The 22,018-nt window shown below is 47.9% G+C and overlaps 1 protein-coding gene across 6 annotated transcripts in view; it reads right to left on the bottom strand.

The window, feature by feature from the left end:
* Positions 1-22,018, bottom strand: part of Kcc (solute carrier family 12 member kcc) — a 104,233-nt gene that overhangs the window by 58,250 nt on the left and 23,965 nt on the right. The window contains exons 1-2 of one of the 6 annotated variants that reach the window (XM_076811427.1): positions 15,526-16,006; positions 12,318-12,833 (exon numbers count right to left, since the gene is read on the bottom strand). The exons of 4 other annotated variants lie outside the window; for them this stretch is intronic. In XM_076811427.1, coding sequence (XP_076667542.1) covers positions 12,318-12,375 — 58 coding nt within the window. In that variant the 5' untranslated portion in view covers positions 12,376-12,833; positions 15,526-16,006. Of the gene's footprint in view, positions 1-12,317; positions 16,007-22,018 lie in introns of those variants that run through there. One more of the 6 variants, XM_076811426.1, reaches the window with a different exon arrangement.

Here is a 22,018-nt window from a genome sequence, read left to right as displayed (position 1 = left end):
TTTCGCTTAGTTCGCAGCCATTTTTCGCGACGGGGCTACGTCGACGCGAATTAATGGCTGGCGCCTCGCAGCTCGGTCTTGAGATCGAATTTTGATGAAGGACCATCGATCCAGCGGGCTATCGGGCGATTTTAAGTCGCAATAAATTTCGGAGTTTTACGCTGCGTGACAACTAGTGGGTTACGTGTGACAAAGTACCATTTCGTTATGATTACGTGGCTTCCCGAAGTTTTTTTTACGGTGAAGTTCCATGGAAACACTGAGAGGGAAGGGGATTCAGAGAAGGCGTACAAATTGTCTCGTTTCTATCCTGAAATCACGCTTCAGAGGCAGGTAATTTGTCGTTACTTCGGGCCGAGAGGGTAGAGCGAACGCGTGGTGGACAAGTTGCGGACGAGGGAAATTAATTAGCCCGAAAATTAGTTCTGGAGGCATTGGGCACAATGAGTAAAGTGCAACGAGGTCGCAATAAATTACTCACGCGTGCCGACGAGAAGGTGGCTCAGCCTGTAAACAAGTTCCCGCAGCCGTGTCGCTAAATAATGTGGAAGTAGGGCTGATCGAGACCAAAAAGGAAATTTCATAGGTAGATGTAATTACAGGTGGACGGTATCGGGCATTCAAATTGGCTAGTTAATGCATTCGCAAACATTACGCTGGACCGCGGATAATAACTGAATTACCAACAGCGAGCTCATATCGATGTAACTTTATAAACCTCCACCGTCAAGTATTCCATCGAAGCAAACATGTTTACGTGTTTTAAGCCACAACAAACCCTGACGGTAATAAACCCGAGCTTACGCTTAATACGATAAATGAACGAATTCAGATAATCGATAAATTCAGTATTATTCGTATCCCGCGGATGGCATTGTTGCCGTTCCTGCAATAATTTATTCGCAACGGCGACGTCGAATCATCGATATTATTGCCAATAACACAGCTACGATTCGGCGGCAGCATAGAGGGCTGGGCACAATGGGAACGGAGATATCTAGGAAATATCGGAGCGGGCAAAAAATGCTGCGACGTCTCGCGATTGCAGTATATTGGGGCCTGATTGGCTCAATTTGTCAATTTGTTGCCTGGACGAGAGCGAAGTAGCAAGCCCGTTCGCCACCTTGCCCGGCCCTGCTCGACCCGATTTTCCGCGGCAGCATGCTGTCCCGGATATTACCGGGATAATGGAAGAGATCTTCGCCGAATTTTCATGGAAAACCATCGGCCCTGAACTACTTTCCCTCTACGATACTCGAAGAAACGTGGGAGGTTCGTGGTGCCAGAAAATTGCGTTTAGATCGCGTGATCTCGATCGATCCCGCGGCACCTCCCACTTTCACGCTTCCCCGGGCCCTCAAAATTACATTTCGCGACACAAATTTCGCAATCGTTACACCGGAGGCTATTGAGAGAACGCGAAGTGAGCGAAAGGCATTCCATTAAAAGGAATTTTCTGTTTCAGCGACGTCGTGCCCACGATCTCCTTCTCTCTGCCGCGGCACGAAGGTAAGGGTTGTTATCGATTTCGTGGCGCCGTACGTATCGACTCATCTAACGTGCTACTTCTGCCATTTACTCGCATTCCCGCGATCCTTTCTCGTGCCCGAAGAGTCGCGCCGTCAAGGGCCGACGTGAAAATACGCCCCAGTGTCTCGTGGTACATTTCCCAGCGTTATTCTTCTACACCGCCATCCGAGAGTGGTATAAAAGATGAAAGGTGATCCTAATTTCCTCCGGATCAATGGGAGAAATGGAGGAAGAATAGGAGAGGAGTCTCGCGTATATCAGGTTCCCGACGACGCGCACGATGATATCTCGTTGCTTTCCATTGGAAGCGGCGGCTCCGAAGGAACCGAGAGACACCCAGCCGGCGGAGCGCACCAGTCTATTTGCGAATCCGTCGATACCACGGGCGCAGGTTCGACGTCGACCGTAGGCGTAGAGTAGATATCCAACGTCGCCGGTTTTAAAGAGTATATCGGGGGTAATTCGTGCCCTCGCCGTGGCACAAGGTCAGATGAATCGATAGAACACAGACAACGAGGTAACGATGCCGTGGTTCGATAACGGCCGCGCCATGGCGGCACGACATTCCGTTTTGCGGCTTATCGCGTGCATACCTTAAGGTCAGTGACAAAACGTTGCCGTGTACCTGCTACGAGCGACGGACATTCTGCAGGAAGTGGCCCCTTGCAAGGAACGCAGGCAGAATCTTCGGATTCTTCTTAAAAAAAATATTGACAGTCGGAGGAAAGGGACTCTCCTATCTTTGCTTCATAGTCCGCTGACTGGAACCGAGCTTCTTTATCAATGCTTCCAGTCGGGTGGCTTCTTTCTACTCGCTGCAGTGCAGGGATTCGCCCGGCACGATGTAAATACAGAATTCGACGTCTCTGCGGTCGTAAGTGCTCGGCGAAGGGCGGCAATGAGTTGCTCGATTTATTCGCGAATGGCGAGGCTAGCGTGCCGGCTTGATAAGCCTCGGCCAGCCACGAAAAGCGATCAGGCTATTCCAAGGATGAAGCTGAATAATTCCCGCGGCAATTTAATGAATTTTAGATTAGCCGGCGTGGCAAGCCAGCTCTGTTAAAGAGATGACACTGTCGCTGATCGACGATGACTGGTTGCACACTACTGTCAGCTTATCGCTCTATGTTTAAAGGTTAATGGCAAGGAGAACGGTACGTACGATCGCGTTACTACTGCGGTCACGCGAGCAAGCTCTCACGACTATGCGAAGAAACGCCATGGAAATGGTACAAAAGTGTGAAGCTGGTGCAAGCGTGAATCGAAAGGAGACATGGAAGGCACGTAGCTGAACTTTGTTTCCTGAATCATCCCGTGCAATCCATTCGGAAGCTAAGCTTTCTCTTTGCGATGCTCAGGACCGTCTCTCTTGCAGATCCGCGATGAATGAGCGACTGGCTTCTTTCATGAATGCTATGATTCGACAGCGTGCTCGTGGAATCTAATTTCGACGATTTACCGCTACAGCGATGGCATAAACGTTCCGATGACATCGCGGAACGAGCGGAACGAGTTTCCACTTGGCAGAGCCGTGTACTCGGCTGCAAGTCTTCCGCGAAATTTCGACCGCTTGATAAATACTTGGAGCATTCCCATTGCTGTAGTCCCCGAGGAGACCAGTTGCCAAGCTCCGACGAATGTCGGGAACTCGTTTAAAGTCACAGGGACTGGTCCCTTAATTCTTGCCCGGGGACAGGGACCGCTCAGACAATTGAAATTAACTCGCCTCGAAACCTTGGAATTCCCTCGAGAGCCGTAGGTTTCGCGGCGCTTCCTTCTATCTTTCGGATGGACCGCGGTAATTCTCCTTCAACTGTTTCGCCGAAGTAATTAATTCGACGGGACGGCCGATGGGCAACTTTTCCATCTGCCTGTCGCTAATTTGACGAGGCAATTTCTGCGCGCAACGTTGCGTTGTCGCACGAACGCTAGGCCACGCGCGTATACGTACCAGCGCTCGCCTCGGTGGTAGATTCATGAACAGTCATACGCGATCGACGTCTCGTGTGTTTCGACAGTGTCGCGATAAGCGGCTGGCAAATTAATTAAATTCAACTGCAATCGATAATTGCAGCCTTTGTCGCGAACGAACGAACCCTGTTTCGGATAACACGGGACACTGGAATTCCCTAATGCACATTTATGATTCATTTTATATGCCGTTTGGTCGGTGTGGTGAAACTTGGGAGGCTTTCGGATGCTTTAACCAAACGAGTGGGTCGCTTCGAATTTAACGGAGATAAACTTTTCAGCGGTCATTCTAATACGCTTCTGTGGCCACGTGCGTTTTAAGTAACATCCCGTCGAACCGCTGGCCAATTAATTAGATTCAGGTGCGCCCACTAATCGCGTGTGACGCCGCAAGGAGTTAATTATCAACCGATTCGTCACCGCAAGGATGCGTTGAACGCTTCGGCTTACAAAGTGTCCGAGATAGGGCTTGAACAGGTTCCGAAAATAAGTGTTTCGAACTGTTATATAAAGGTTCTGACTGAAAGAGTTATGAAAAATCTTTATTCTGAATAACCGTTATAAACAACCTAAATATCAAACTGTATCAGTTGAAGTTACGGTTCCTATATAGCTCTGTAACTTTTACTTTTTAGGTTCTATATAAGTTCCAAAGCGGTTATAGAACCGATTTATAGTTGTATAGCTTTGATTTTTAGGTTCTCTTTAAGTTCGGTGGGACTGGGAAGCGACCGGATCAGAAGCAGGGTGCATGAGGCAACTGGCGTGCCTCTAAACATGTTTATTATATATATATTTAAGTATGCGTATTAAATCTATCTATTCTGTGTATTATTATAGCAAAAGTGCAATAAATATATAATACTATAGATCGAAACTTTTATTTGTCTAGTTCATTTTTTCAATGAGGGCCCACCAGACCCATGATTCAGACAACATATTAAAAAATCATTGAAATCAGTGAGCTAGACCCTCATCGAGATAACAGCCAAACATTTATATTAACACTTCATACTACGAAATAATTGTATATGTACCTATGTACAAATATGTACATAATATATATTTACTTACTTATTTACAATAATTTTTAAACAATTTGATTATACACAGTAATCTATAATTGTAATATGTTGTGATTTCATTTACTGTAAAATTCTGTAGAATCGTTACAAGAATCGATTCTATAACCGCTTTGGAACTTATACAGAACCTAAAAATAAAAGTTATAGAACTATATAAATCGGTTTACCGTTTTTGAACTTATATAGAACCTAAAAATAACAGTTATAGAGCTATATAGGAACCGTAACTTAAACTGATATCTTCTAAAACTTCTTCATAACTCTTTCAAGAACCGAAATCTTCATAATAACGGTTTCAAGCCCTGGTCGGAGATCCGTCGATTCTTCGTCTAATTTGAACCGCTCGATCAGCCTGACTGTTTTAATTCCCTCCCTCCGAAATCGCAAGGCCCTCTCCACATTAGAGTGGCGAGGTAATGAATATCCATAGAGGGAGCTCGAATTAATTAATCAGAGCAGTGACAGGCAGCTGCCATCGACCTTCTGACGCAAACGATTCCCTTTCTGGCTCCCGCAATCACGTAACGCATTGAACTTTATTGATGCCGAGCCGCACAGGCAGGGAATCAAAGGAGCGACCGAACGAATCGTGGTAAGAAGCGATAAAATTGAATCGAATTTTCTACAAATTGTGTGCGGTCGACGGTGAGGCTGCGCGATACGCGGGCGAGACAATCTGGCCAAGCTGCAGATTCGTGTTTGCGAAAGCAGCTTGGACGGAGCCGAGAGTGCGCAATAGTGCGCGCAGGGCTCGTTAAGGTAATAGAGGTCGGAAAATTCAAAGGCAAATACCTTGGCGTGGATTTGCCTCTCCGATTAGGCAAATCGAAACCGAAATGGACGTGGCGCGGATGCAGATTGCGACGGATTGCTTCGGGAATTCGTGAAATAATGCGAAACACGTCGACGATCGATCGCGATGAATATTGCACTCGCGGACTTTCGTACCACTTTGTAGTTAGTTCCCACAATGAACGGACTACTCAGTAATTTGTTACTGGCTGAACTTTCGACGAATGACTCTCCAACGAAGAATTCAATGAGGAGGAAGTGTGTTAAGGTGTGGAGCTGAAGGTAGGGCCGCGAAAGCGCCTCCTTTTCATCCAGGGTCTGCTAGTGGACGAAACAAGTAGGAATCGGTAGTTGAGGGAGAACTTGAAGTGCTATGAAAAATCACCCAGACAATGATTTTAGGTAAGACAACTTACAATAGAAGACGCTGCTAATCAATTCCACTCAGCCATCCACCACTCCACCGCCCCTAATGAATCCAGCAATTAGTGGTACCATTCCGGAGGGCTCATCCTTTAAGCGCGCACCCGATCTTCTTGCAACAGAGAAAAGAAAACACGACAGCGTGTAACTCGCCTATCTAGATTCAAGATCCATCCAGAATCTCCTGTTACGTCCTCCTTAATAGTTTCTTCGTGCAGGGAAGACAGAAGGAGAGCCCATCGCGCTTTGTATTCATTGGGAGAGTAACAAGAGGAAAAGAAGGCGCGGGGCTAGGAATAAGGGAAGAAGAAGCGGAATCTTGAGGGGAAGGCGGGGTAAGGCATTAAGAGGGCGTGCGGGGCGAGGGGGAGGCGGAAAAGTTTCAGTCGTTAATGAACGACCCACTCAGAATCGGGTGTATTTCAGCGCGCCGCTTCGAAAAGGCTGCCAGTGACACTTGAAATCCCGGCCTCATTATATCGCGGTTTCACAAACGTCATTTTACCACTGTGCCTCTCGTTGGCTCGCCCTAAAAACTAGGTTGTCGTACGGGTGTAATGCCAGCCGCGAACCACGCTGGAGGTAGTAAAAGCGAGTTGAAAGAAAGCCTGGCTCCGTTGTCGAGGTATGTACACCATTTACCTCTAACAAATAAACGACGCGCAAGCGGCTCTCCCTGGTGATCGATTAAATCCTCCGTGCATCTCTCGCGCGTAACGGATTGATTTCTATGAAACAACAACGCTGGATGCTCGTTTACAGCTCCTCGCTAAATCCACGTTTAACCGTGTACTTTTCATCGCCACTGAGAATCCCCGTTTTTGTTTGATAATTCCGAGTGCGCAAATTTCGCTCGACAACGTTCGCACGAGAACGCGGTTCGGAGGGAAGCGTGTCCTTTCAACGAACGCCCGGCACCCTGCCTTTTTATTCGTTCCCGCCACCTTTTCGCGCTGCAGCTAAAGCGGTCGGCGTAACCCAGTTGCACAGCGAGCCATAAACTGAAATTTGCGAAACTGCGATGTACACGGCGGAGAGAAAATCGCTGGCTGGTGTGGGGCCCGAGCCAAGTGCTCCGAACTTTCGGTAATTTGACGAAGCTGGTCGAACAGCGGCGCGGATGTCGGCTGCTGGAAGAATCGAGCGGATCCTCTAAGCGGCCGTGTAATTGAAAGGGATAGCTTCCGATGGCCGCCAATGGAACGAGATACCGAGCCACGAACGACGCTCTAATCTCCACCTCGTTCGTCCCCCGTTTCCGTCGTTCCCACCCTGCGGCCCCGACGAACTTGCGTTATACCAACAACCTACTTTTTTCTCCCCGCTGAATGAATAAAGTCGTGGATGAAGCGACATTGACGCAAGGGAGGATTCTATTGGTTTCTGGCGCGCACGCTTTGAGACGACGAGGCGTCGAATGTAGGGTATTATGTATCCTAGAGCGGGCAGTCGATGGGGGATATTTTGTTACTCGATAGTGTGACATTTTTCAAACGAGATGGCTTGTACCTTGGGAGTATCGTTGGTTAAGCGTGGATCTCTGAAGGAAGTCAAACGATGCGTTAAGTAATAATCTTTGAAGCTCCCTAAACCACTTGATTTGCTCCCAACCACCGATCTCTGTTTTCTGCTTTCTAGATCTCAGAAAGTACCATCAAATTTGATACAGCTCTCCTGATATAGCGCTCTCTCCATTAACGCGCGTGCTAGAATTTTCGATTGCCACCGCATATTGAACGACACTCGATTAAAAGTGGTTGGAAAGTGACAAAAGGCGGGCAGCGAATCGCAGCGTGCGAATCGTTCGCGCGAAATCAGAAGCTGACGGCTACATTACCGGCCATACATACACGGCGGGCCGAGTGTCAGAGATTAACCGTCCCGCGACATTAACGTCCATTGTTTCGTCGTGCATTCGAGGCGAAGCAGCCCGACCGTAAAGTGGGAACAGCTGTCGAGGGAAGAAGCACGTCGCCCGTACATATGTGTACGTGTGTGCGCCAGCGTGTGCGCGAAAGAGGAAACCAGGGTGTATCGGGATTACCGATAAGGTACGCTCGTTTCCTCGTTCTAGCGAGCGCGCAACACGTGGCACGAGGCATCGCCGAGCCGAAATCCGGCGACAATCGGTGCTCATTTAAGCATCAGTGCCCCACTCAATTTTCCAACGGGGGAAAGAAATTGCACCGCCCGCCGGTAGTTATTGCCGTTCCGCGATACAAGTGCCATTGTTCCTCCCCCGAATTTACTGGCGGCTCGTGGCGACCCAGTTCGATAGGGGGTTGATAACGATAAGATTGCCAGGATTGAAAGATTATCGGGAGAGCTGTATTACTCATTCAGAGACTATCTGTGTACAAAAATGATGTCGGATAGAAGCTGCAAGTAGTACGCAGTGGAATAAACGCTCCAAGAGCGTGGTTTTAATATTCCTCACAATTTCCTCGATCACGCGCTTTCCACCGGCCGAGTCCCCATGGGAAAGAAGAGACGCGTGATGGCTCTATTATTTCCACCGCGAGCAGCCACGTTTTACTGTTGCATCCTAGAAGCTAAACCGGCTAAAGCTCGTAAAAGGCGCACGGTGTAGTATCGTTACTATGTACCTCGTCGGAGCTGTGAAGATTAACGATCGACCGATTTAACATAGGTGGGCAGAGGGGGGGGGGGTTACCTACGGCCGAGAAAACGTATATCTCTTCCAGTGGATGGTTTAAAAGCCGCCGTTGCTTTCCGCCGTCGCGGTATAGATTTCACAGGCGAGGTAAATCACGAGCCTTCGCGAGCTTTTCCTCTTAAATGTTCCTTTCGGTGGAAAAGCTAACTTCGATATCGCGACATACCGCTCCGCATTTCTCTCCGCAATTTATACTCTTGGTCTGCGCTTATTTTAATATAAATTACTGTATCGTTAATGTTCGAACTGATCTCCTATAGGAGGATCTTATTATTATTATTATTAAACGTCTTTATTGCAAACAAAGAAACAAACAAACAAACAAAACACAGCAAATAGCAAAACAGAGAGAAACACGACAAATGCAAAGGCCGGGTTCAGTCAAGGACTGCTTTTCCACCCAACCTAAAACGTGAACTTAACCTGGGCTTAAAATTAGTACAAGAAAAGTAAAGAGACGAAAATAAGAGAAACGAAGAGAAAACGAACCGACCAGATCGCAAAATATGATTTGTAGAAAAATTATAACGGATGAAGCAGTAGGAAAGATTTACAAGAACATTTGAAAGAGGAGGGGGTCGGAAGAGCGCGGATTTCGGAGGGAAGCGAATTATAAAAATGGGGGGCGATATAGAAGAAGGAAGCGCGAAGGTAGTTAGTACGATGACAAGGGATGGAGAGCATGTCTTGGGAACGAGTAGAGTGGGCAGTGCGAAAGGAAGCGTTGGTCGGGAGAAGGTTAAACAGGTAAGAAGGGAAGCGGGCGCGATGGATCTTATATATGATGCAACAAAGATGGAGAATCCATCTCTGTCGCATCGGGAGCCAGCCAGATTTTTCCAGAAGAGGCGAGACGTGGTCAAATTTACGAGCACAGAATGAAAAGCGGAGGCAGGAGTTCTGAACAAGTTGAACACGGGAGGCAAGGCCCGCTTATATTTCTTCCTTTTTATTGAACATTTCGTCCCCCGAAATATCCGTTCCTCGCTAACTTGTATCGATTCTGTGTTCACCGCGTGACAATCTCGTTAACATCGAAACACTGAGTCTTCGCGACAGCAAAGAAGCAAAGCCCTTTCAGACCGAATCTATCGGCGGTGCGTCCGGATAGGCGAGCAACTTCTCCTCGAAAGCTTCAGGTCGCCTCGTAGGCAGGCGTTATTCCCACGGACAGGGTCTGGCGAAGGTAATCCAAGGAGGATTTCCGCAGAAATAGCTCGCCATTGTTCCCGAGCCCCTGTACCCAGATATCATTGCTCTCGTACAATGGTGGTTTCGCGAGAAAACAAGTCGCCCGACAATGAAGGGGCTCCGCGCCGAGGTTTTCGGGAAAGAGGATAAACTCGGCGCGTCGTTACGCTGCTCCTTCGATCGAGGACACAGAACGCCGCGCCTTTGTCGGCGATTTTCATTTAGTCACTTGATTTACGCCGTTCCGTGTTCCCTTTGCCTCTTCACGAGTCGCGATAAAAGCGACGCAAGGCGAGACTGTTTCCTTGGAGGTTAATTAAGGGCGATTCGGAAGGCAGAGGAAGATCAAGTGCGCTTGACAGGTCATGAAAATCGCCTTGAAAGTCTAACTGCGTTTGTGGAACGCGTTTTCGAGCAGTCGTTAATTAAAAGTTCCTTGGAATGTTTCAAACGGGGGATGAGAAGTAACTTGCAAAAGTGGATCGTAAGTTCTTTGAAGGAATTAGGTTTTTTTCTGAGAAATTATATTTCACGTCGAAAGCTACGAAATCTGAACGTCTAGATGATGAGTAGATCCTTAAAGTGATTTCACGTTTAAATAAATGGTTCAAAAGGTTCACAAGAAGGTATTACTGTACTGACATTTACTGATCAGTTCTCAGATCCACATCTTTCACAGACGTTGGGGAGCAAAGTTCGAGTATTGCCCTTATGCCTGCATGCGAGGATAAATCGTTGAGTAGACAATCCCTTAAGCTTATCTGGCGAGGATTGGTCGAATGGCTCGTAGCTTTCCTATGGAAGCATGCACGGAACAGAAGCAGAGACGGCGTCGCGGGTCTAGCTCGGAAACATTCGTACACAAAATCGCGAAGGGAGGTGGTTTTGCGATGGAAATTTACGGGCAACAGAAAGGAAAGACCGTTCCCGGTTAATTCGGCTACGACGCCTTGGTTTCTATGCGAAATCGTATCGACAAGAAAACGCGAAAGGCTAGAAGGAAAACAGAATTTCGCTGGGTACGTGAAGCAGTGGAATAAGGCGATGAGAGTCAGACCATGTTGATTCCACTTCAGAATATGAAAGATTTTCAAATGCTTTCCTGTACTCTTACGCACTTTGAACTAAACATTCACGTGGTAGGAAATATTCAATAGTCGATAGCAAATCAGTTTACTCAGTGAAGCAGTAGAACAAGGAGGCAAGAGCCAGGCATAGAATTTCTTTTGTACGTGCAGGGGAATACGAAAGCTTCTATCTTATGCTAGTAATAACAACAGGGAATGAACGCTAGGTATTTACTAACAAGGGGAGGACATCATGAGGTAAACATTGATTTTTATGAGCCTTGGCACGATGAATCTATGTCGAAAATAAGTAAATAGGTGTCCAAGTGTTTCTGCCAATGGGCCTTAGTAATAGAGATATTTACATGGAAATTATTACAAATTTAGGGTTTTAGTGGGTAAAAATCCCACACTACCCTGGCATCCGTGGGAGATTCCCTTCTAGAGGCGTTGGGGTGTCTTTTGAAGATGTCTCCACGTTAAAAAAAACTTTATAAATTTTTTTTTATATTTTTTTTTAACTTGAGAAAATCTTTAAAAGGCACCCCGACTCCTTCAGAGGGGAATCCCCCGGGGCGCCAGGGTAGTGTGGGATATTTACCCATTAAAATGCCCCGGCCACTATGAAATTTTTAATAATTTCCATGTAAATATCTCTATTATTAAGGCCCATTGGTAGAAACGCTCGGACACCTATTTACTTATTTTCGACGTAGATTCATCGTGCCAAGGCTCACCAAAATCGGTGTCTACCTCATGGTGTTCTCCCCTTGTAAGAAACAAGGAATTTCACTTGCTGGAATCAATCAGTAGAAGAAGGCGACATTAGCCAGCCACCGCGTGCTTGTCAGATAAATCGATTCCACGAAAGCATGAAAGAGAATCATTCTAAATCTGCGCTGAGGGAAACTTTGGGCACCGCACGTCCTCAGTAATATAAAAGATTGCCATCTGAATTCATCGAGTTTATCTTAAGAATCCCAATTATCGTCCTGGATTATTCAAACGTGCTCTGGGCGATATTTCACTGCTGTCGAAGTGTTTATTTTAAGTCGCTCTATTTCCCGCGCAAGTCTCTCGATATCTAGCGCTGGCCCTACGTCGATCCCACGTCAAGCTGGCTTAAAAGCTTTGTACACGGTATCGAAATAAAGTTTCTTCAAACCGTCCACACATTTATCGACAAGAGGGACGCTAGCGTATCGAGTTCTGGTCAAGTGGAATACACAAAGATAGATTTCTCCAAAATCGTTCGAAACAGCATTAATACCCGTTCCGCGTCTATGCGAGCGAACTGGGTCAAAATTCCCCGAGGAAAATCGCGAGCCATCCCAAAAAATCGTCCCTTTAAGCTTGCGCTCGACCAATCTCCTGAAACACCTCGGCGCGACACAGATCTCTATTCGAGCCATCGATAATAGGCGCCCTAACGTCGTTTCCTCTCGAAAAGCGACCGACTTCTCGGCTGGCGCGGGGTTGGGGAGACGTCCAGGCTGCACAATGGGAACGTCGCTAGCGCATCGAGCGCACAATCGAACCGGTCGACAATGAGAAAAAGACTAAACACGCGGGGGTACTTGCCTTCGACGAGCTGCTCCTTCTTCACCAAGATCAGAGGAATGGCCCCGGAGTTGCTCATGGTCTTCTACTACAGCTCCTCTTTATCGAGTCCTCTTCCGTTCGCCGGCCGATCGGTTTTCTGGGCTTTTCAGACGCACGGCACTGTCACACGGCCCGACGACATCCAAAGACGTCACTCCTTTCCCGATCCCCGATCTATCGGGCGACAGTTCCTATTCCGGCGCTAGGTAAACGCGGGAACTCCGTTTCCTCCTCGTGAAAGGGAGCGAACGGGCCCACGGTACCGCGATACGCTCGAGTCTCACCCTCGGTATGTCTTCCAACGACGGTTCCCCGAAGATCCACAGATACCGACGTCGCCCGCGAATTAACTACGAAATTGAGCTATTCAGACGCCGACAGCGCGACAGCAACAGTAGAGGTCTGATAACGCGCTGCCTTTAAGGCTCGCAGTTTATTTAGAAGATCAATGATTTCTAGCGATCGATCACTGGACTCCTGTTGATCTGGCGCTATCTAGAAAATTATAATCGGATTGTCTCGAAGGGTGTTTTCTACAGAATCCTCTTTCCGATGCCAAGGGTTTGAGGAACAAAATGGATCAATGGTGTTAAAGCGAGAATTTAGAGGCTGGAACATTGAGAGTGTTTCCCAATGGAACCCTTTCCCCAGATATTTCTTCAAAAAAACGTTGGGCCAGTATTGCTCCTTCGGGATGAGAGATTGAGAAGATATTGACGAGCATGTTAACCAATCTTCCTCCAAGGGTATTGGCTTAATCTTCCCTCGCAGTCGAGGTCTGAAAGTCAGATTGAAGACTGTGCCTTCTACTGGAAAGCTTACAGGATCAAACGCTCAAAGCTTCTTCAGGATCAGACATCAAAGAGGCGTTCCCAAATTCGTTGCCAAACAACGTTCCAGGGCCAGTCATCAATCTTCATTTAGCACAGAGCCTCAAAGGAGGAGCAGATAGTGGTCAGCGTGTGACGAAGCAATCCGATCAACTTTGTGGACGATAGACCTTCGTGCCTCGACTACGCGTTACACCGATCCCGAGTGTGTCGACGCTCAACAAACCTACTTTATCTATTTACATACATGGTTGCACGTTGGCTGGATACCTTAAGGAAACGTCGAAACTTGACGTCCCTTGCTGTTTCGAGCGGAGACGGGTCCAAGTGGATTTCGTTGGAAAGGATGAAAATCCTGAGGTAGAAGAATGCGAATCAATCTGCGTCCGCCCGAGAAATCCCTCTGACCTTATCGCTCTTGGCAATTCGAAATTCAAACTTTCCAGGAACAGTTTCGGAGCTTGGAACTGTGGATCTCGAATGCTTTTCAGCGGAGATTAAAACAATGACGAGCCAGAGGGGGAAGGGGGTGAATATTTTGAGGCAGAGTCTTAGTTGAGAAAGTCTGTGGATTTTTCCTGCTTGGAATCGCCAGATGGAAATCCTGATGGTATTAGCAGGGGATTGCGGCGCGCACGAAATGGCAGAAGCCCGTCATTTTCGCGATTACGAGCGAAGGATTAATAATGAAAATGGGATGATACGCGGGACACGTGTTCCCGATGAAAAATTAATTCCCTGGACACACGATGCACGGTGGAAACTGTGTCATTCGTTGGTTCGATGACACCTGCGTGCGATCGATCGTAATTTTGTCGCGGGTTCCGTGCGAGTGGCGCGCTTCTGCCCTAGGATGAATCTTAAATTCCCGCCCGCCGATTCTGCGGCCCGTCTCGACCGATTCGGCGGTCCCAAGGAGGGCAGGGTTGATTCTGCAACAAGTCACCGTGTCGTTGCAGCGACGAATGAATGAAAAGTTTAAAACGATCCATCGTTACTTGCCGAATGGAAAATCAATTCGCGGAACGAGCGACATTCATGAGATACGCATGAAAGGAGCGACGTTATCCGAGCATTTCAGCAACCCGTCACTGATCGATCAGGCGTAACGCTCGATCCCATATGTGCCACATTGTATCGACGTGTACGGCCTATATTGTGCATGCACACGACCAGCGGAATTTATGACGTGCAACCTTTGCCCGGGGAATCTGTCCAGCTCGAAACGAACGTGTCGCGGATTCGTGTAACCAGTCGCGCGAATCTTTGTCGAAGCTCTCGACGGGATTTGCCCGTGGAATTTTCAGCGGCTCGAGCGGGCTGTTTAATATATTATTATACACGGCGTGGACTAAGTGTGTGCGAAATTGGAAGCAAATTGCTGGCACGTAGTTTGCGCGCTCACCCTCGTACGTAAATGGTGGAATATGAAATTTGTTGGGGTCACTCTGTGTACCAGTTATCTCGGTGAGCACTTGTTGAACAGAATTTTTGGTATTCGATAGCAGATTGTGCTCGAAACGAAAACTTTAAATGAAATCACACTTAGGCGCGGAAATAATTTCATTCGCCCTCCGTCTCCGTTCGTTTCTGCCATATTACAGCGAGGGTAAAGCAGGGCACCGCGAGAGGGTTAATTGCCGTTCCAAACGGCGAATGAATTGCCGCAACCGGTAGGGGCGACATATTTTTAGAATATTTAGGAGAGAACAAAAGGCGAGGTCGCGTCAAGCAACAAGTCATCGCGTACACCGAGCCAATTACGTGGCTCTGTTTCTATAACCACGAAGCGAGCGATTGTTAAAAACAACTGTGCGCGAAACATCGAAGCCAAAAGTCGAGGAATATGTGTGTGTGTGTGAATTACTAACAAGAAGACATCAAAACATCCTCGTCCCGGATCCAAAATTCGAGTCGGCGAAGTCGTCAAGAGCTGCAGGGCAACCGAGGGTAATACCTCTGGTTTCGCGTTTCAACACATACCTGCACGTGCCGTGTGATAAATCGCCTCCAACCTTGGAGGAACTCGTGAAAATTTCACCTGGAGCTCGTCTCGAAGGCGCTTCGAACCCATCAATCCGAAACGCGTACCATCGATCTTCCCCTCCCCGAAGAGAAACAGAGGGACGAAGGGGGATGGTCGGAAGAAAACAGAGAATCTCACGGGAACTCTTCCCGAAGGAGTCAGCTACCCGGAGTCACTAATCCCCAACCCCGGTGGCCCGACGCGAAACAAGGAGAAAAAGGAACCGATGGATAGATCCGAAAGAATCGTTGGGGCGCGCACAAGACTCCCCGCGGATCGACTCGATCCACAGTGGATCACGTGGCTCGATCAGAGATTCGGGATCCCGGACCGTGTCAGCTCGCTCCCGGTTGAAGCTGGATCGATGAAGGCTGCTCCTTGCATTACACGGTGCCTGCTGCTCCTTCTCTCTCTCTCTCTCTCTTTCTCTCTCCCACCTCTGTCGCCACTTTCTACCCCCTGGATACGATAGATCGAGGCGTTTCGTTGGATCAGCGCAGTGGAAGCCCCTTCGATCGCTGGATCCCCGTGCTCGAGACACTGTCGCGGCTCGCGGTCGTACCCCGACTGGAGGCTCCAAGGATCGACGCGCAAGGTGGACGCGGCCAAGGAGGAATCGCGATTCGAATCGACGTCGCGGCGAGGAACGACTGACTGGCTGACTGGCTGACTGAGTGACTGGCGACAGAGGGTGGCTGGCGCGAGAAGGACGAGGCAGGATCGACGGGGAAACGAGCGATCTAGAGGACACCGCCGGGCGGCCAGGACGGAGACGCACAAGTGGTTTTTCGCGTTTTGTCCCGGGGGTTGGTCGGCCTCAGCCCCACTCACCTGGTATCCGCGTAGGGTGCGCACCTACTACTACTCACCGGGCTAGCTACCACCGCCACCCACCCCCCGACCTAACCCGTCACCCGCTCGGCCACCCCACTGCTTCATTCGCTAACCCCACGTTAGGAACTCCCTCTCCCCGTCTCTTTTCCTTCCGTTCTCCCCCTGCCTCTATCCCTCTATCGCGCCGCTTCGTTTGTCCCTGTTCATTTGCCGAGGCCTCCGGGCTTCTCCGTTCGACGTTCGGTTCGGTATCGGCTGCGCCGACTATGGCTTTCGTGAGTACGCTATACACTGTCGTGCAAAAGCCCGGGATTTCCCAAACTTCTCGTCCACTCTTCAGGGTACTGATATAATGAGAGCGAAAAGACAAGGGTTGCGGCGAAATTTGGTCAGTACGGTGGGTTCCGCAAGGTGGGTAGGAGAAATATTGTGGGATTTATGAAAGTAAGCGAGGCAGAGTTTCGAACAACAGTGGAGGAGCATTTCGCCCTCTGCATTATAGATTTCTCCCTCTGGTCGGCACCGCGAAGTTTATATTCCTGTTATGTACGCGGGATTTCTTCGAGCACGAGGATTTCCTTTGCAGATCTTCCAGATGCATTGTTGCGTTTCATGGATCTGGTTGTTTCAGGTTTTCCACGTGGCTGTTCCCAACCCGTTCATCCATCTTTACCTCCTTGCCTTCGTTTTGTTTCGCCCAGTTCCGCTCGTCTGTCTCCTGGATTCCTTCCCCTGGAGTTCCTGTTTCCCTATTTCGCCCCCAAGTTCCCTCTATTTTTCAAGTCCCACCAGCTTTCCGCTCGTACACGCTTTATCTTCTCTCGCCCCTCTGCGCTCCCGCCAGTTTTCACCCTTCGCCACTCTGTTTCCTCCGCCGCTTGAGCGTCGCTGTCAGTGATGGAACAGCTAGCTCCAGCTATCGAGCACCGAATCCAACATTCCGATTACCTAGCCTAGAGAATTCTTAACTATCGCCGGGCGAGCGATTTCTCTTAACAGGTTAAACTATCGTTCGTCTATCTTCGGCTATAGTTCCGTTCTACTTTTCCCTCGACACGAAACAATGTTCGATAGAGGGATGAAAGTTTGATGAGACGTCTGGCATCGGGCGGTTGCGAAGCGATCAAACATTCAGCGCGCTCCGTTCACTGATCCTTCGGTTGAGCGCCATTTTCACGAGCAAGCAAAGATTGCATGTCCTTTGGAAATAAGTGGTTCGCTGTTAAATACCAATCGGTAGTGATTTCAGAAGCTGCTGTCGATAATTAATGGCTACACCTCGGTCTATTCGCGAAAACTCGCTCAATCGATCCTACTTGACTCGTCTAAGATCTCAGGGAAGAAGTGCAACCATTTCGCGACCACTTGTCCCCGGAACGTCTCGTCCTAAGGGCGGCAACAAGGGACGATTCCGACCATCCACGGCGCTCGAGCAATCATCCCAATTATTCATGGGGCGCAACGACAGGACTGTTTCGAATACTGCAAGCACATTTACGCTAGCGTCCCTGTCAGACAGGAGACATTAGTCCGAGCGATTCCAAGCGGATCGCGCTGTTTGCACAGTCTGAAGCCGCGCTTTGTTCCAGCGACGCACAAATCCTGCCACTTCGTCGTTCGAGTATTCCAAGTTCGCCGAGAGGGCTAATACCGTCACGTCTTGACGTCACCGTTCCTGCTGCAAATGGCCGTCACGTCTTGGGCCGTTTCGGTACCATGGGGCGAACCAATCGCCGTGATATGCCTCAACGCTCGCTGAAGGGAACTTGACGAGGAATCTCGCATACGTCGATTTTTCCGCTTCTGAATAACCCAAAGCGTCAGACGTGGATCTGATAGCCTTTGTGATGGATCCCCTTCATGAATCAGATGTTCCCGAGTATAAGTTGCTACAGATGTTCCTAAGTGCGCCTAATATCTGGACCTCGTGATAAATCTCCACGAACAGATCGGTGTTTGAGTATTGGATGACTTCATGTCGAGACGCAAGAGCTTTCTGCCGAATTAAAGCACGTAACAGGATTCGAACGACCCGATAATACGACAGGCATAGATCGAGTCTCTGCGAAGCGTGTGATTAAGGCAAATAAAAAGAACGATGCGTTTCGAGGCGGGCGAATCGGTCTAATTGGCCATCGGCGACGTGAAGCACGAACGCCATCGAAGTGAAGCACGAACGATGGCGTTCACCGTGATACAATTAATTATTCAGCTGGCAAGGAATTTGATTGGGGCTCGCTCGTTACAAGTAAGGATTGCAATACCGGTTCAAATTTTTACCAGTAGTTCGCCAAATTTTTACCGGTAATTCGATAAATTACTTATCGCAATATAGCGCATGTATGCGTTCATTAATTCCGTCTACATCTACTACGTTATCAGTGGAAAAAAAACTTCAATTACTAATACAGACGAAAACCGAAGTATCTCGTGAAGAATTAACTCTGAACCAAAAGAAAACTAAAAATCTGAATCAAGTCATCAAAAAAATGCACGGATTTTCAAGTAGAAAAAGTAAATGATTTTTTTAACTCTTTAGCAACAAACGTATCATATATGATATATTCCGGTTTTTTTGTCGTTTTGTCGTTTGCATTCGCAATTCACTGTTTGCAACAGTTTAAGTAGTACATGTTTAGCGTAGTTTTATTCGCTGAAGAAAGCTGAACGTACCTGAACCATGTATTAATTGGTTTTATGCATTTTAACTACTGAAAACAAATAAATCTATATGAAAATATATAAATTTAGGCCAGTTTTAACGATAAAAAGATAACAGGAAAATTTTCCTTCAACGGGATCTGAGTGCGGGTGCTAAATGGTTAATGACTATTCGACGAACAAGTGTAGAATCCGAGAGCGCTTTATCCATGGCTGGATTATTTTGTACAAAAATTACGTCGCGATCAAGAAATCAATGTTTAGACAAATTATGTTTTTTGCGTACTTATTTGTTAAAAAGAATTGTTATATAAAAAATATTTAATTATGTAGGTAAGTTAAGATTCTTTTCATTGTTTTCGTGGTGAAGATCCACATTAATAAGTATTGTTAATAGTTATACAAATATATATATTTTGTGTTATCTTATTTTATATTTTATGTTCAGAATAGTTTTATTAGCATATATTTATTACAATGCTCGATTAGAGTTAAAAAAAAAGTATTTTTTTTGTAATATTTACTCTTATATTTTCAATACTTTAAAAAATACCGGTAAATTACCGGTAAACCGGTTTTGATTGGAAATTTTATCGAATTACCGGTAATTGAAATAATCGGTAAATTTGCAATCCCTAAAGTCGCTGGACTCTACGGTGCACAGTGGCAAAAATAGATCTGAATGGTAGAAGCATCTCGTGGCACCACTTTTTGCGACGTCACTACACATCCCAAGGATATGAACAATTAATGTTGCAATTATGCACGATATCCTCTGGAATGTAGAAGTTCGAGGCAATGATTTCCATCCTCGAGGTTTCCATCATCATCCGCGGCCACCACCAACGAACCCAGCTTCGCCATCGAAACGGGAACAAGTCACGAGATTTGCATCCTCTAATTGAAGTAATATCGAATCGATGGAGCTTCGACGATCGAGGGGCGGCAGTTTCCCTCGCTTTTTCGCATCCAGCCATTTCCATGTACCTACTCCCATTCTCGGCGAGTTAATATTTCCGCGTTCAATTCTCGAGGGAAGCAGAAGAAAAACCAAAAGGGATTGCGGGTTGATCGGTAGCTAAGGTCTTTAGAACCATCTCGTAAAAGCTTCTCCGTCAACAAACAAGCTCCTCTTCGCGCACCTCAGTAGACCGTGGAAGGAAACGCGGCAGACGCCGTGATTCCTGTTGCTCGGGGCTTAATTTAACGATCTACCCGGAGCGTCGTGCATCGCTTTCATCGTTGATTGCGACGAGGATTTCTTTTCACTTGGGCGATACGCTTCGACTACAAAGACCACCGTCAACGTTCGCCCGCGTGCCTCTCTATCAGCCGCTTGGATGAAGCGGAGGACACGCTCGGAATTAAACCGTGCGCTCCATCGTCGGATCGCGTGTTCATCGGCTCGAAACCGATGCTCCCAGCCGCTTAATCCTTGCCACTGAGCCCTATCCATGTCCCAAGAACTTGTAGACTGCCCGGGATAACGGTAATAAAGCATACATCCCGCTTTATGAGCTCTTAGAGGCTCTTCAGACCGCTCCGCCATCGAAGATAATTAATGGCCGAAGAAAGGCTATGAAACAGCCTCTAAACGTCCTACGACGTGTGAGGGATTACCAAACTTCCTGATTTCAAAGTGTGGTCGGCAGCCTGAGGTGTGGTTCCCGAGACACGAATGCTTCCATCCCGTGGAGTGTTTTATCTTATCACGGGAGTGTTGGATCCAAAGTGCCTTCATATACAAAATGGAAGATAAACGTGTCGGAGGGTAGCAGGCGATCCAGGGACCGACGCTTTGAATTTAAATTCTCGCGACAGGGTGCAAGGCGTGGCCGGGCTAGGATCTTGTTCTTCGCGTGGCTCGAGGTGGTGTGGAAGCGGAGGGATAATTGACAGAAATGGACTCTAACTTCTGCTATAAAGGATCGTGCTATGAGGCCAGATTAGGGAAGCGCCGCGATGAGCGACCTTCCACCCCCTCTCGCCGATGCGGGCTAAAATTTGTTAGCGTATTAGGCATTAGCTCGCGTTACAGGCTGTACACGATGCTCCGGGGCGAGAGTAAACGTTTCGAATGCCGTGTACAATGTGGGCACAGCAAGGGTCGCCACCTTGGAGGGTCGTAATCGCGGCCAGATAGGGTGGCACTGCCTCCAACACAGAGGCGAGATGATCGATCGAGGAGGACGGGTCACACCCCACGAATTTTATCCTTTTAGTCTAACGACACGCGGCTCCACGTATTCTCGCGTCCCTCCGCACGGAAATTTAACCCTCGCCGATACATTCGATAGGTACCTTCCCAAAAATACGTAAACGATTTATCACCCCACCGAAACGATTCGACGTCGGCGTGTGTCCTTTCACCCGCGTTTCCAATGGGGGAAAAAAAATCACGTTCACGATGAAACGTCGAAAAGGGCAATTCCTCCGCGAAGGAGCAAACGCAGGGGAAACGCTCGCTAAAGTCAAACCAACAGCCCCGCTGAACGAACCTGCGTTTACTTTTATTCCCCCGGTAGCCGGATGGTAAATCCCTTTATCGTCGAATCCTCTTACGAGTCCAATTCCGAAATACAGGTTTAAAACCGGACTACCACGCTCCGTTTCGTCCTTTATGCCCGACGAGCCAGCAACCCCTCGTTTCGTTATCTTCCAATTTCTGGCATATGTTTTTTTTTTATAGAGTTAATCGGCTGAGTTGCGCGAAACGCGTTTACCAGTAAATTTTGAACCCTGGATCCGCCGAGGTAACAGTTTTCCTCGGTCCAGTAAATTCTGTGCGCGAGATTGGAAGGAAGGTGGAAGATGGCAAGCTGCTTCAAGGTGCAGAGTTTTATGCTTAGAGGGGTAGGAATTTAAACGTCGTTGCTGCGAGCCTCGTGAATTACAATTAAGGACCTCGTCCCTTGGGACGCGTCAAAGGGAGTCCTCCGTCAAGCGATTTCGATTCCAGAATCACGAACTTGCGAGGCTGTCCGAGAGTCGCGCGAAGTTTAAGAAGTTCTAGCAAAAACCCGAGAGGCAAGTTCGCTGAATTCCTCGCCATTATTGCGGCGGAATTCCCAGCGGAGGGTTTGGGGTCGACGAAAAGAAGAACGTCGTTAGCACTGAGCACTTCAGCCACGTCCACACCGAGCTACATCGAACGTGGGGGAATTACACAACTACCAGCATCTCTGTATCTCATGAAACGAGCAATCTCTTCAACATTCTGATCGTCTTCACTTTCTACACTGGTGACCCTGACACGACACTGTCTCTGACCACGAGCTTGGTCGACGAAATAGCCTTGGTGGAATGGACACGGACGAGTGTCCTGTGTG

This window comes from Andrena cerasifolii, chromosome 4, assembly GCF_050908995.1.
Source record: "Andrena cerasifolii isolate SP2316 chromosome 4, iyAndCera1_principal, whole genome shotgun sequence".
Taxonomy (NCBI): Eukaryota; Metazoa; Arthropoda; class Insecta; order Hymenoptera; family Andrenidae; genus Andrena; species Andrena cerasifolii.
Note: the sequence above shows the minus strand (reverse complement) of the source record. Positions and strands in the feature narration are given on the sequence as shown.